The following is a 16,683-nucleotide window of genomic DNA, read 5'->3' on the forward strand; positions in this document are numbered from 1 at the left end:
GCGAACCCCAGCTCGAGCTCGGTTAACTGCCGATTATTGGCGGCAGCATAACCTCCGATTAAAATCAACCCTTCGACTCGTGCTTAAAGTTTTAGATTTTAGATTAGCTCGATCGTTCGTCGATCTTACCTGCCGAAACGATTTAAACCTTTCCTACCCTTTCCTTCCTTCCTTTTGCATGCTCGCGAGAGGGAAATATTTCGCGCGGACCTCGGATGGGACTAGTACAGTGACTACTAAGTACGCGATTTTGACAATCCGTTTCACGGATCGTAATTAGCGTAAATTTCAACTTGACGTCGATACGTGTAAGTATCTACTTGGATACAATACTACTTACTTGCGTATATCTTGCTTTTTGCGAGAGCCCCGCGCAACTGTATTTTTCCTTTTCTCTCGAGATTAACAACCGACGAATCTCTCTGGTTTATATAACGGTTGAAACGCGGTTGAAATATTGAGGCGCTAAGCTGGGCGTTTAGCATTTTTCAGAGAAGATTATGCTTCAAGGTGGATTCGGTATCCCACGGGCAGACGGGCTTCCAAGGGATTTAAGAGGCGGGTGATAAATATTAAAATAACAATTTGAATTCCACTTTCGTTCTAGCACCCCACCGCCGCCCCACCCAGGCCCAACCGTGTCCCCTCTCCTCCTCCCTCCTCCCCCCCAACCCCAACCCCAACCCCGCGCTTCCCCCGAATCCAATGGACGAGGGAGAAGAAGGGAAGGCTTTGCTTACTTTGAATTCATACAATAATCATCTTACGTACTTATTGTTAGTTCGTTCGCCCGTTCGTTTGCATAATATTCGCTGCTTTCAAACGATTCTCGGTTAGATGCTGCCGGAAGCTTCGCGCGATAAATCATCAAAACTCGAAGGAGGAGGGATATATTCTCAGAGAAACGATTTTTATCGTTCTCCTTTCTTTTCTATCGTTTATAGGCATCTAAATGTAATAATATAAATTTAAAGGCTAATCAACGAAAATCGGCTACTCGTCGTCTTGACTCAAAGATTTTCAAATTCGATACTTTTGTATTCTATTTCTGATCCATCGGATTAATATTCTTCCGAACCGATAATAGAATAATTATGTGATATATGGCAGTAATCGATAATTCTCCGATAATATTGACGGAAAAGCGAAAATAATTAATAGTCTATGTTTAGTCGTAGGTCGATAGATAGATACCGCGAAAATAGTCGAGAAATATCGATGAAATTAATTTCTCAATGGTATCGCATGTAAGGGATTTTATTTTAAGATAGGACGCCATTCTCGAGCCAACGCCGATCCCGTTAAAGTTTTCATTTACTATTACGCGAATACATAGAGTTCATTCGGGGAATCATCGATAAAACGCTCGAAGCATCGAAGTTTCGACAAATCGTGCGAGCCAAATTGCGATCGTTCCGTTTGCCAAATATATTCGAGCGTCGGTGTTCTCAGAGGGCACGCTCGAATACACCCTATTACACCGTTTGAATCTACTCTTAATCACGTGTATATCGCGATTCGTACGGGACATTGAACCCTCATCTCGTCCGTAAGACGATTCGATAAAGTCGTCAAAGTAGAAGCCCATTTTGAATCCCATTTTGGGTCAAAGACGATTCGCGATTTCCTACTCGAATTGAACTCGCACCGATACGCACTCCTACATATATTTTAATTATAACGTCCCATTTTATGAGAAATTATTCTATGAGAAATCAAGAAAAATTATGAGAAAGATCTGTTTTGATTTCTATCTATATAAAATATATAATATAGCTGCGTAATGGAAAGCGACGGAATACAAAGAGAAAGAAAAAAGAAGGCAGAGGTCGCGTGAAACGGCAGAAGGAAAGAGACGAAAATGGTGGTATTGCCTGAGAGCCGCAAAGCTAGCAATTATTTTTTGTGTTTCGCGCACTCTTTCGCGCGCGTTAAAGCGACTCTGCTTGGACGGTTGGATGTCACGTCGAGGTTCGGTGAAGGGAAACGGCGGGTAATGCTGGTGGTGGTGCTAGTGGTGGTCCTGGTGGTAGTGGTATCGGGGGGAGGAGTGAAAGGAGAGAAGGTAGATGTGGAGGAGAAAAGTGGGAGGGTGGACTGTTGGTCGGTGCACTCGCGACAAAGGCTAATTGCAAAGCGCGGCTGAACCCCCGTTGCAAACGGGAACAAGCCCATATTACGTTGGAACACAGTCGTGCTCGCTCTCTCTCTCTCTCTCTCGCCAGCCCATTCGACCCTTCCTTTTCCCACTCTTGCCCGTTTCCCCCTTCCCCGCACGCGCTCTCTCTCTCTCTCCCTCTCTCTCTCTCTCTCTGTTTCTCTCCCGGCCGCACGCGCTTTGTCCCGTTTCTCTCTCGGTCGTCCTTGTTCTCTTCGGCAGCCACCAGCACGGTGCTAGTAACGACGGGTCAAGCGATTTCAGGTTAGGTGTCGCCTCAAACTATGCCTGCTCTCGTATGGTAGAGAACGCGGCCTGGCCAGGTACTAGTAGCTTCCTCTTGCTCCCTCTCACTCTTCATTCTCGGTATGATACACGCGCAAAGCATTTGTGCACAATGGTGCGCACAGGTAAACCTCGGTCGAGAGACCACATCGCATACAATTTCAGCTTGAGCGCGAATCTCGGACGGTCCTCTTTCTATCTCACTCACACGCCGCGTAAAAGCCCATTTCGCTTGTTGGACACCTAGCTCGTACGCTGACCAATACACTCTATAAACTGCTTACTTACTCGTGGTCGATGATTTAACTTTGATTAAACGACGGATCGATAATAGGAATCTCAATTTTGTTTTTCTCTATTTTTATCTATCTTTGCGTTCTTCCAAAAGTTGTCTGAGATTTTCAAGACGCGTGCATAACGCAGGGACTTATAATAAGTCTTTATAAGAGAATCGGTCGAGAGAATAGACGCTTTTCAAAAGTACGAAGGAGCGAGGGAAGGAGAGAGAGAGAGAGAGAGAGAGAGAGAGAGAAAGCTGACGATTCAAAGAGATACTTTAAGAGAAAGTTTCTTCCTTCTTCAGAAAAGTTCTTCTTGATTTTTTGTTTCTTCGAAGGAGACTACTATATTTGTACGGAAATGAATGTGACGAGGAAATACCTAAATGTATACACTTAAATGTAACAGGCAGATCTTTTTCTCTGAGAAAGTTATCTTGGACGAATCATGGTTGGTAATTGAACGGGCAATTGAAACGATCTTTATCGATGTTCCACAAGATTCTTACGGTATAGGAAATTCACGGAAAACACAAACTTGTTTTATCAAAAGTTGCCTTTTCTCTTTCGAACGTGTCAGAATCGTTCTCAAGAGCGTTCTTTCAGCGAACAAACTTGTAATTAATCGTTTAAATATTGATTGAAGTAATGATTCCATGCTGGTAAAAGAGAAAAAGAAAAATTCATTTACTTCGAGGATACTAGAGCCTCGGAAAACAATGATTCGTCAACGTAATTATCGTTTCCATCCCGAATCCATTCTTGCTTTAAGAAAAATGTCAAGAAGAATTGATCGAGAGCACGTGTTGGAAAATGACTGTCGTTACGTAAATCATCGACTCGATTTACGTTGGCTCTTTAAAAATGGAACGTAACGAGCGATAGGTAAAAGTGTCGGAAAGGATTTTGATATTCTTTGACGTCGCACTCCGATCTTCTTCTTTTGCCGTTGCTTCTTCTTCTTCCTCTTTCTTTTCCTTCCTAAAGATAAAAATATCGATGCGCGAGCGATAGTCGATATTACACATAAATACCTGTATAACCTTTCGCACAAAAGACGCGGAGCACGAAATTGAATTCCTTTTGCTCTCGGCATCTTCGTGTCTCCGGGACACGGCCATCTTGAAATTCCGTGGTATCGCAATATCCAGCAACGTCGTGACCTCGCATTGTAGAGGAACACGGAGGAGCGTGTATAATGTTCTCCCTCTATATATATATATATATATATATATATATATATATATATATGTATATACATACATACATGCATTATATATATATATATATATGTTTATATATATGTATGTATCTTTACAAACGTACAAAGTAGATGCAATGCCGAGTACTACTTAATCGTCGAAGAAATTCTGTCGAACTCATGCTCCAATCTCATTCTTCCAAACGCTTCCTTTGTCGAATGCTTAGTTTTTGCTTAACATCTTGACGATACTCCACTTTGTAAATATTCCTTTTACTCTTACTTGATTACACGGTTCTCCTCGATACCGCCTGTAGTTATGTTTGTTCGTATCAAAGGCCGGAACAAAGTTTGAACGTACATATACGCGTATGTGTATAGTACCGCGGGGCAATGTCCGCTTAATTCGATGTATATTATCTCCGCTTAAAGCGGTAGATGGTTCTTTTGCGCGCGTGCTCGGCATAGACGCAAGCATATAAATCCTTAAGCACCGAGCGAAAGACAATCTTGTCGCGTTCTCGGCTTGTTCTCTCTCGTTGGAACGTTACGGGCACAAAATTACATTGTTACCTCGCCTCGGCGCCTTTTCTCGTTTTCACAGCATAAGGGGGAAAAAAGAAGAAACCGAGGGCCGGGATACGAAGAGACGACAATGCTGTCGTCTTCGCATTGAAATAAAAAGGAATAAAAAGAAAATTAGGAAGGAAAATGCAATGATCAATCTTGAATAGAGCATAAGGATATGATTTTGTTTATGTCGAGCTTGTATGGGGTCGCGATGAAGGAAGGCTGCTAGAATGGGAAAACATATCGATCGGCGGCTGACGTTCGACTCGGGAGAGGAGATATTCGAGGGTATCTTTGGTGCACGATCGGCGATTCTACGAGGTGGATGACGAGACAGATTTCCGTGGGAGAACGGTGTTTCGGTTTTGTTTGCATAGAAAGTCATCTTCCTTCCACTCGTGGCAGCATAATTCCATGAAAGAGGCCAATGAAATTTGGGCGACGAGCGAACTTTCGACTGAAAGTAGAATCTATGCACGTAAGTCTATAGTATACGTTCGAACATCATATCATCCCCTATGGGCATCGACCACAATCGATCTCTCCTGGATACTATTCGTGTATCGTTCTGAATGCGCGCCCATGTAGAAGGTACTTAAGATAAATTTTCTTTAGATAAACGGATCGGTGCTTTCGTGGCCGAGTAGCTGACGTTACGAGGTTGCCTTCGCCCTCGCCTATGCGCCCGCCGTTTGTCATCACGCGAGTACATTCCAGTTATGGAATTTGTCCACGTAATATAGGCGAGTTATCGTCAAGAAACGTCCGTAATATTTTATTTCCCGGCAAATATCGTTATATTCCTCGGGTATTCGACGATTCGTCGTGGTTTGGCGTCTGCAATTTATATGTATAAAATTCGATAAAATACTCACGGAAAGGAAGAACGTACAGAAACGAGTTTTCACGACGAAACGAGCGCATCTCGAAAGATAATTCGATCGTATCGAGTTCGACGTAATAACACACTTTTCGTAATTGGACGTACGAGGTGTTCGGCATAGAAGCCTACCTAATGTATCTGGATAACGTAACCAAACGTAATATTTCGAGTTTTCAACGTAAAAAATGATGAGGTTCGTTCCGCAGTACGAACTCATTCATTATCGGCGTTAATAACGAGTTGAATATTATATCTTACCACCGCCGTCGATGATTCCCAAAGAGGAGCACTTTTATCGCGAGAGAATCGAAGCAAGATAACGATCCTGACCACGATTAAAGCGTTCGCTTCGTACTCTACCGATTTTATTCAATTACAGATATCCCTATTTTCTCTCAACCAGCTATATTGTTACTGTCGGTCGATAAAAGTGCATATCCTTGGAAAACGTTTTAAATCAAATCCGAATGGATTATAACGAGCCCGCATATCTATAAACCTCGTCGAATCGAATTGGCGGTATTTTCAAAAGATGGCCGTCGATCGTCCAACCATCGACGCAGAACGTTTAACGTCTCACGTAAAGTGAGTGTGATCTGTCGCGTCCGAGAAGATATTATTATAACGAACGAGTGACGGATGGAAAGGCGCTTAGATGGGTTGTAGGGAATAAGGGGCCGCCGAATGGTAGAGATTCGATCTTTTAGAAACGCACAATAATGGAACCAGGAGGAGAAAGGAGGAAGCGGACCCGCAGTAGTTCCTACCGGATCCCTCCAGGCACTATTCGACGACTATTAACCCCGCCGAGATTCGGGAACACTGAGCCGAATGAAACCATCGTCTCTACTTCTAACTCACTTCTAGGATATCCGAACGAGACTTCCAGCCGACATAGCGTCTATATGTAATAAGGCTGAATTCGAGCCCGGACCAGACAAACCGACATAGATTTTCAATCTATTCTTCCTTCATTCTCCGCTGTCTTTTTTATTTGTTTCGAGACTCTCGGGAAAAAAGTGAAAAGAAAAACAAGATTCGACTTATCACGTTCTCTCGTATCAACGATCGCTTATGGAATCGCGAACGAGGTCACGCTCGCCGATCGAAAGTTCTGTCCTGTGGAATTTCGGCGAGCGTATACGCGCGCCGAGAGGAAGGGGCTGCGCGTGCCCAGCGGACAGTTTGAAAAACGACACGGTACGATACGCGTTACTCGAGTGGTGTACCGGGAAATGAGACACGGAGGGGAGCCTACCTACGGAAAGGGTTGCTTTAATGTACGGTCAAAGAGATAAGGGAGATCCATACATAGATATTTATTATTACGACGGCTCGGATCGTTATTCAAGGCCTTATGCCGGTCACCGGAGAGTAGGAGTCACGAGTAAGATATAAAAACGGTATAATCGATCTCATGCTGCATAATTCTCCTAATGTACCTTTCTTTTTCTTCCTCTCCCTCTAGTCATTCTCATTGTACCTCCGAAAGAAAGCGTAAACTTTCGTTTTTCTCTTCGTTCGAACAGCTTATTGTTACATCAAACGCGAGGCAAGAGGGAGGGAGGGAGAGAGAGAGAGAGAGAGAGAGAGAGAGAGAGAAGGAGCCTTCCAAAGTAAAAGGAAAGAAGGCAAAAGGCAAAAGAGGGAAAGGAAGAAAATAACCATAAAGCATAGATAGCGGTACTTTGTTCGTAAGGCTCATCCTTGTGGTAAGGCTAAAAGGAAAGAAGAAGATAAAACTAGAAAGGTAGAGATGGCGTAAGAGAATATTTCTACGGGATGTGTCGGAAAGCTATTGCCAATACCTATAATTCAGACTTAGCGTATTATGATCGTATCCGGTAGAAACGAAGATACATGCCGTAGGTAGCATCGATTGTCGAGGTTCTTTTTCTTTCTCTCTCTCTCTCTCTCTCTCTCTCGCTCTCTCTCCTATTATGTTCGTGCCGTTTTCTAGAAGCTATGCCGATGGTAGCGGCACGTTTCGACTGGCGTCGCGTCGCATTCCTACGTAACGTTGCGAGCGTTTGTGCGCGCGTGTGTACAAAGTTCTTCGACTTGGAATTTACTGTGCGTGCTTAGGCGAACGATGGTGCACCTGGTCGCAGGATACCGAGGGCGCAAGTAGCAACGACGACGTAAGAGAAACGTGGACGAATGAGGACGAACCCATTCGTGCGAGAAATAAAAATCTAAGGGTGAAAATGAACGAGGAGAAACAAGTCGCGGAGCTTTGCCGCCACGATACAGTCGGTAATGCCTGGTTAAAGGCAAACGCGAACAATTTGCTGTAATAATTCGATAACTGATAATAGTGGCAATTTGATCGAGGCTAAACGGATCTCTCGCGGCTCGCCGCTGCCTGCGTTATCTTGATTATCGTTATATTGTCTGTACTCATTAAGTGACCTCGGCCGATGGAGTTTGGTTCGCTTTCCAGCCGACCTTTCGCACACTACGTCCCTTTATCATTTTGGCTTTTTTCTTTTCTTTTCTTTTCTTCTTTCCGACAAATCGATAAAAAGACAGACCAAAAAAGAATGGCGAAAGAATTTGTCGAAGGAGAAAATTCCAAAGAAACGAATTCTTGATGATTAGTCCATCTTTGACATTATGCATAAAAAGTATGCATCTTGGAAATCGCGATAGAAAAGAATTTGTCGTTAGGTCGCGTAATATGGAAAAGAAATCCAAGAAGTAGAACTAAAAGTAGAGTCATGGAGAAAGGATAGATCGAGTTTTCCACTTAAAGACTCGCAGAGCGTACTCGATTATCGTTGCGAAAGCGATAACAGAAGTTGGGAAGGATCGCGCATTTCTCGGCTACGATACTGACCTTTTTGCCTTAGCCCGCGTTTTATAGTATTAGTAGAAGTAGCAACAATAGTGCAATGCGACGGAATCGACGAGTATGTGCACGGTGAGACATATTGCCGAAGTTCGAGGGTGAAGTGGTTTCGGGGGTGATTGATTCCCTACATCGAAACGGGGGTAACCCCGTGGAAAGTGAAGAAAGTGAAGGGGGAAGGTGAGGAAGAGAAGGAGCAACGAGAGAGAGACAGAGAGAGAGAGAGAGAGAGAGAAAGAGGGAAGGAGGAAAAGGAGAATCAAGACGGCGTATCCAGGGGGAATCGTTGACTGCATCGAGAACAACGATTCGATTGATTTATCGTGACTGACGTTAATTAATCGGGAACGACGTCTGTGCATTCGAGTTTCCATTCGATATATCCGAATTCGATGAGAACTTAAGAAGACTGTAAAATGGTCATTATGGCTTTTAAATCTTACGGATCTCGCGTCGAATCATCAAGGATTCGTGAATAATCTATAAGAGTTTCAAGTATTAATAGATGCGAAAAAAAATTTGGTTTGAGAATAGTTCATTCGGTCGAATCCAGTGTACGTTTCGAGGGAGAAAAATCGATGCTTCGTCGTTCGAGACATTCGAAGACGTTGGACCTTACGAGATGAAACTTTGCATCATTGAGAAGGGAGAAAAGGAAAAAGAACGTTTAATGGCGCTTTATAAAAGTATATACTTTAATTATTAATATTAATCGAAGTAGAGGAAAAAGTATTCGATTCGTAGGAAGAATCGTAAACGAGCTAAGAGTATTTATAAATAGAGATAAGATAAAAGATATTAAATCGGTCGAGCTGAAGGAAGTAGCACGAACGTCAGGTAGAAAGTATACGTTCGCGATGCTCCTCTTCGTCTGGCGATTCACCTGGCGCACGCGCCGAGTGCTCCCGCCCTTTCGCTTCCATCCCTCTGCGCGCATGGTTTCTCTCTCTCTCTCTCTCTCTCTCTCTCTCTCTCTCTCTCTCTCTCGCATTTGTTCATTCCAACCCCGAAGTGTACCTGCCACCCCCGCCCTCCCCCCCCCTCCCGCGTCCATGTCCCCAAGGAAAAGAGAGCGACGAGGAGAGGAGGCTGGCACTGAAGAGGAGAGGGGGGAGCGAAGAGACACGAAGAGGAGAACCGACGGAGACGAGTCGAGTTTCGGGTTTGGGCTCGTTCGACGCTCGAGCCGTGCTTCAGTCGGCCGGCAAGCTCGCGTGCGTGCCGAGCCCTCGCGTCTCGTCTACGACGACCTTTTCGTTTTCCTCCTCTATCGTAATCTCTTGCTACCCTTTTATCCATTCCCTCTAGATCGCACGAGATTTAATGGATAATCTTTTATTCGCGTCCTCGATCGAATGCCGCCACCCCTACAAGTAGAAAGCACAATAACCTATGGATCGATCTCCAAGGGATATCAGGAAGCCTTCCACGATGAGAACTCGAGATCCGGATTAGTCGCTCGTTGGATCACGTTTCTTCTTGGATCACGACGACGACGACGACGACGACAACGACGACGACGACGGCGACGACGACGACGACGACGAGCGAGCGAGTTTCTTCGATGATAATCCTGTGTGCCGAATATTTTCGGATATCATATATATATATATATATATACATATATGTACATATATATATATATATATATAAAGAGAGTGAACGGGTGAAAAGTGAATGATCGATAGTGGCTAGTATACCGATGATCCAAGAGAAAATTGAATGTTCAACGACGAAGAATACTTCTGTTTTTCCTATCGCATGAAGAAACTTGCTCCTCGTACGACGATGTACATTCGTCGTTGTTTCTCGTGTCGGAATCGGTTCGAGGATAGAACGTAAATGACACGTATCTCGAGACAATAAAAACAAAATAAAAGAGGACGGACGTATCTCGTTGTTGCGAATAAATCGTCCGCGGGAATCCCCGTGCTCGTAGAGAGAAAGAGTGGGAGAGAAAGAAATATAAGCGTTCTCGTTTCGCGAGTTTTGCGAGCGTGGGATCGATATACGGAGGTCCCAACGCGCGCGATAGCCATCGCGGTCTCGTGGCGGGGCAACGTTGTCGCTTCGTGTCCTCGAAAAAACGATTGCGAATCCTGATGCTCAACGATAAGATCGCACCTTTTCGAGTGTAATAGCGTATCGAACTGTTATCTCGTCTTCATTTCCCTTGTCCCGGACAAGGATCGAAGAAATATCGTACGAAGATCGAACTCGCAAAAAGTTCGTAATAACCGAGCTCGCGCGGCTATCAACCGTTCGACTAAGAAAAGGGAGAAGCGTTCGTTACTTTATTTTTTCGGTGTGTCGACGAAGAATGTGATCGGTGAAAGGAGAGGAAATGAGAGGAAAGGAGAGAGAGGAGCGAGTGACTCGAGCCGTTTCCCAAACGGGGGGAGGGGGGAATGGATCTACCGCACGCGTTAATGAAAGGGCTGCGCCTTTGCGGGGATGAACGACGAAGAAATGACAAGGGCGACAGGTAAATATTTGTTGGCATCGTGACCCGATGTTATCGCCATTCGGAGCTGCATGTTTTTCTTTTCTGCTCTTTTTTCTCTTTTTTTTTCTTTTTTTTTTTTTTTTTTTTTTTGTTTTTAGTAGCACGTCGCGAGATAACGATTAGGTTATGATCGATTTTACGAAAAATTTACATTTTCGCTTTGCACATGTGTCTCCTTTTATTTTTCTTCGTAAGATCGATGCTTTTCAAGACGAATCGGAAATACGTGAGTATTTACTCGAAAGTTTGACGCTAGGAATACATCCGTAGAAAAGTTTCTCGAAGAAACTAAGAAAAGTAATAAAATCTTGTGTGTACGTTCTATACGACAGTTTATAGCGAGATAGTTTTTGCGAATTACGTTCTTTTGTGCAAAGAGTTCATGCGACTGAGAATTCCAGAGAACGATAATCCGTCTCCGAGACGTTTCTGATTCTTTTCCTTCCTTTTTTCTTTTTCTTTTGTTTGTTTGTTTGTTTGTTTTTTTTTCCCCTTTGATTTCTTGTCAAATCGTTCCTAAGGAAGCAAACTCGTGTCAATGGAGATTCGTGTATCGCCTCTCTCTCAGGCTCCTGTCACCATGAAAGAATCTCTTTCGTGTTTTCTCACGTATCCGTGCATCAATGGCAAATATTTGGAACGGAGATCCACGATAGAAGATTAACAAGAGGGATTGCTTTTTATTATTAAACACGTCCAACAAGAGGAGTAGTATCGTCGCTTATTTACTTTTTATTTTACTATCGAAACTTTATGAAACGCGCAATATCGATCGTTTTACTTTTAAACGTTGAAGAACGTATTCTCACATTTGACTGACGTTTCGTGATTTACTATTGGTATAATCGTGCGATATATCGCATGGTCATCGATCGAATCATTTTTCGACTACGTATAACGTAATTAACGATAGGAATCGTGTTATTATCGATCACGTACGATAATCACGTTCATCGTTTTCATCGAAATCTCGATGAAACGTTAGTAAGCTCGGCTATCTGCCGGTAATTCCGTGCTTTGCCTGTCTTAATCGCAGGAAAGTTTACCCCGAAGCTTACACCTGCTGCTTAAGTTCTCGCGATCTCGAGAGAATCGATTGGCACGGTATACTCCGTCTCTCTCTCTCTCTCTCTCTCTCTCTCTCCTTCTCCCCGTTGTAACGATGACGGCAAAGATAAAGTCCTGATTGGTCTGGAAACTTTGAAGGGAACTGTAATGAAGCTCATTGGAAATTACTCGGTGGGCTCGTTATCTATATGATCGTACGAATGTTTGATTCGTGAGTTCCCGACGATTTAAAAGGAGTTATTGTTGAAGGGTGTTGATAAATGTTAATTAACGGTGCTTGCTGCTTTTCGTAGCAGTGCTATTGAATGAAACGAATTTTGAAGTAACGAGTTTATCTGAATTTCTAATTACACGCGATAACGATATGTGTTCACAGCTATCGACAGTTGTAATATTTCTTAGCGAATATATATACACATTGTTTTTACATTTTAAAATGAGAGAGAGAGAGAGAGCGAGTCTTTTGTTATATGTAGGGGTGTAAACGACAATTAATACAGGTTTTAATATTTTTCATAGATCTTGCATGTATTTATCCATCTAGTCGTATATACGAACGCGTCTTCTTTGTCGCGTCACCCATTGGCAATGCTGTCATTATCGTTGACGTTTGCCCGACGCAAAGAACGTCCTGTTTTTTCTCCAAAGAAAAGTTAAGAGTATTAATTATGCGTGTACTTTCTCTCATTCATCGAGAAAGAAAAACTGTAGCTCGTAGAAAGCGAGAATGAGAAAGACGGCGCGACGTTTCGTAGGGGTTCTTTTGCGGTAAGTAGTAATATCGGCGTTTCGTCGGACTCCACCGTTTTCTTGTTCGATGGATAATTAATTACTCGCCTTCCGTCATTTCTCTTCTCTTTTCTTTTTTTTTTTTGCTTCTCCCTTTCATTCTCGCGTATGCCCTACCAAAGGTACTTTCTCTCTTTTCCTCGTCGACTGCTCGACAGGATCCTTTGTCCATTGAAAACGTTGCTTGGTTCGTTCTGCGTTGTCGTTATGAAAGACTCGTGAACGGTCACGATTACCGACGCTACGATTATTTCTACGCTTGAAGGAACAAAAGAGATAACGACGTTTGTTTTCAACGTATTATAATAGCGTTACCTTCCTTCTCAACTTTTATTTGTTGATATTCGTTGAATCTTTTTCTTTTTTTTTTTTTTCTTTTTTTTTTTTTTCTTCTTCTTTTTCGGCTCTTTGGCTCGTAGTACAAATTTTCTCATATTCACTTTTTCTGTCAATGACGTATTCTTCATTCCCCGTTTCTCGAATATACTAATTCATTGGCATGAATATAAGATAGGGAGCTGTCGAAAAAAACGTAAGGCCAATAATTTTCTCGTATTTTACTTCGCTCCTTTAATCTCCCATTGCGTCATTCTCTTTCGGGATTCTCATTAGCTCGCGCTTTTTCTAGCTTTTTATCTTTGTCGAAAAAGTGCTCTCTCTCTCTCTCTCTCTCTCTCCCCCCCCCTCTCTCTTAGGGAGAACCGGCACGAGCCTTCATTCGTACTATGCGCACTTTTCATATCTCCTTTCTTCTTCTTTTTTCCCTTTCATTCGACATTGGACTGGCGAATAAAAGAACGCCCGTATGCGCATATTATTTCATAATTTTAATATTCAAAACGTTCTCGCATATTCCATGTAGTCTCGCCGTCTTTGTTTTCTTTATTTTCCGATTTTATTATTGTTTATATTTCTTTATATTTCTTCCAATAAGATTATTTGACGAAACAAATGATCGCATAATAATCGACGGTTCGCATTACGTTTAGAGATGATTTTTCAACTTTTGCCACTTGATACTGGTTACATCGATCGTCTTTTTCGAGCCATCGCCATAGTATGGCCATATGACTCGACGTGTTATGCTATAGTCTTTATGCTATAGGTCTTTATGCTATAGTCTTGTAAAAGAGAAAGAAGTAAAGCGAATAGCTTTAGCCTGTGCGCGAGAATCGACTCGAATCAACTAGTACGATCCGACTGGTTTTATTTCTTAACGCGTAGAAAAAGATCTATCGACAAAGAAAGTCTCGTCTAAATAAAAGAAGTTATCGTTTCAAAGATATTAACTTTGACGGTCCGACGAGAAATGAAAGTGGGTCATTGTGCCAGTCAGGTTCTTTCAAGAATTTATGTAGGTCAGCGACGTTCGTACGTAGTAGGCTCGTAGTACAGAGACACGTTATTTTTTTTCCATCTATCGCGAAGCTAGACCGATTCCGAGAATTTACATATATATCTAAGTAAATACGTATACGTAGCAGCTTCGTTAAGAGGAATGGTCTAGTAAAAGAGTACTTGAATATACACGATAGATCCTCGAATGGATGCTTTTCAGGTAAAACGACAAAGGAGCGTAAATATATATTTTTTCGTAAGCACATTCGATTTATTCTTATTTTCATACGTTGTATTCCCGTTCTTTGCTTGCTATATTTTCAAGTAACATGTCAGTATGCATAAATTAGAAATTACATTTTAATAAAGACGAATCAATCGATCTTTGCCGAGAGATCTGGTGTTAGTCGAAATGGTGCTCTCTCCTCATTTCTCTCTCTCTCTCTCTCTCTCTCTCTCTCTCACTCTCTCTCTCTCTCTATTTCTCCCTACGTTTACGGATGGGAAGTTTCCGACGCGATTTCAAGGAATTATCCAGGCTAAGAAACAGGAACTGCGTTAATACTCCAAGAGTAGGGTACTTGTTAACGGCAACTCGTAACTTTGGATGATTACTCAGAGCTGTAATTGGACTGCCCGAAATCTTCGGACGCCGCGTGGTGTAACTTGACTTACGAGTACCACGGACATCGTCGTCTGAATTACATCTAAACGTGTTACTTGGCAATATCGTACTATAGTTGTTTCATTCTCGTCGCTCTAATCCCTTTCCATCGTTCACCAAAAGAACTTTATACTACGAGCTTAATGAATACGACATTTGTAACTGTGTCAAATGGAAATTTAACGTCATTCGCAAACGAAACAAATAAAAAATCGACGATCGCATTTAGAAAGGCACGCTTTTCCGAAATTATTTCTTAAGTCTCTTTCTTCAAATATTTTTTTGCAAGGAGCTTTATCGAGTAAGAATGAAACTTTGATAAAACTTGGCTTAATCCGATATCTCTGAGGTTATTTTTTTTGAGCGTTCGAATCAGCTTGTACCAAACGGAAAAAATGTCGCGTAAGAAAAATAAAATTGGAACGACGAGTCGATCAAATATTTACGGAGTCACGTATAAAACAATAAAATTTTGCTCGACAAGATGAAGGAGATATAAAATCGTGCGATAATAAACACGGTGAGGACTCTCTCTCTCTCTCTCTCTCTCTGTGTGTGTGTACACACACGGAGCATGGCGTTCGGTCTGCGTTTAGCAGGAAACGCAATTCAAGGTACATTTAAGGTAAATACCTTACTCCTCCTGTAGCGCCGCACCTCGAAGCGGCCACAGCTATCAGAGGAATCCGTGCACTTTCAATTAAAGTGACGCAGTCCCGCTGCATTAAGAGCGCTCGAGGCTAGGGACCTGTTATAGCTTCAATTAAGGGTCAGAAGATGCGGGGAGAGAGAGAGAGAGAGAGAGAGAGGGTTTGCTGGCTTTTGCGCTTATTTCAAGGCTCCTCGAAAGGAACACGGGCCACGTCCACCATGAGCACTACGACGAAGACGTCAACGATGAGGTACAGTTGCCGAGGAGGAAAAAAGGGAGCATCTAAAAGCTCGACAAAGTTTCATTTAAAAAGCTAATTAACTTATCCAATTACCATCCTACTCGCGTCGGCGCACTGCAACCATGAAAAAGGACGATAACGAAGAGGAACTGCATCGAAAAGAGACGACGAACCTTCTAGAAGATATCGGTTAAAACGACTCTCTCGGTAGAATGTCAGGTCCTTTGTCTCAGGAAAATGGCGGATAAACGAAAAGGCCTTGCATAGATAGAAAGAAAAAAAAACAAAAAAAAAAAAAAAAAAGGGGGGGGGGAGGAAGAAAGAGTAGGTGAACGAGAAAGCGTCGAGAAAATCAATTTGGTCGCAATTGCTCGACCCTTTACAATCTTTTACGTTTAGTCTCTTGTATTTCGTAAAAAGAAGAAGTTACTTAAGGACACAAAGGATCTTCATATACTCTCTTTCCTTTCGAAGTAGTTTTCAGTCCTTTTTCGATGATATATACATGTTTTTCATAAAAGAGAGATGTAAATACTACTCCTGCTTGAAAACGAACAGAAACGAGTTTATCCTTCTATACGTGTATGCGCATTTAAGCTTCCTCTATTATTTCATCGTAATTAATTCCACCACGTTGTCCGAATACGGGCGATGGATTCGCATACGTACGCGTACGTAATATACCTATCTCATACATATATCCACATATTTACTTTATGTATACGTAAAAGGGAAATTTTTCTAACTCGAACCTTTTGTACGCGTATCGCTCAAATAATAGCGGCGTAAACTGACGCGCTGCCAGGATTTGTGGAATACGTATCTACACGTGAGAAAATATCGTGTTTGCTTTGCCTGATCAAATAGAAGCACCTATATACAGGTATATCGCGCGGGACTACCCTCCCTTTTATGAACGCTAACACACCGAGAAAAGGGCGAGCGAATGTGCCTCGACACGGGGTGTAAACGGGTGCAACGTTCTCTCTGCCGTTCGCGATACTTCCTCCGTACACCTGCATTCCTGTAGAGGAGAAGCGATCCGATCGCGTAGAACATCTACGATGATATATCCTACATATTCCATGTTCTCTTCAACGAATATTCCTGGATGCTTAGAGGCGCGCGCGCACCTCCCAACATATCCCACGTAGGATAAAAGCTGCTCCTATAGTCATTGTGCCATTAACCCCCCTTCC

General features: G+C 42.6%; 1 protein-coding gene across 15 annotated transcripts in view; it reads left to right on the plus strand.

The window, feature by feature from the left end:
* The window catches only part of LOC124950087 (agrin-like), a 240,663-nt gene that overhangs the window by 38,599 nt on the left and 185,381 nt on the right, over positions 1-16,683 (plus strand). For 10 of the 15 annotated variants that reach the window (XM_047496266.1, XM_047496272.1, XM_047496273.1 and 7 more), the window contains exon 1: positions 9,394-10,711. The exons of 4 other annotated variants lie outside the window; for them this stretch is intronic. Coding sequence is in view for 2 of the 11 variants with exons in the window: in XM_047496281.1 (XP_047352237.1) it covers positions 10,681-10,711 (31 nt within the window). In the remaining 9 variants the exon portion in view is untranslated. Of the gene's footprint in view, positions 1-9,393; positions 10,712-10,942; positions 10,959-16,683 lie in introns of those variants that run through there. One more of the 15 variants, XM_047496269.1, reaches the window with a different exon arrangement.

The sequence above is a fragment of the Vespa velutina genome, chromosome 6, assembly GCF_912470025.1.
Source record: "Vespa velutina chromosome 6, iVesVel2.1, whole genome shotgun sequence".
Taxonomy (NCBI): Eukaryota; Metazoa; Arthropoda; class Insecta; order Hymenoptera; family Vespidae; genus Vespa; species Vespa velutina.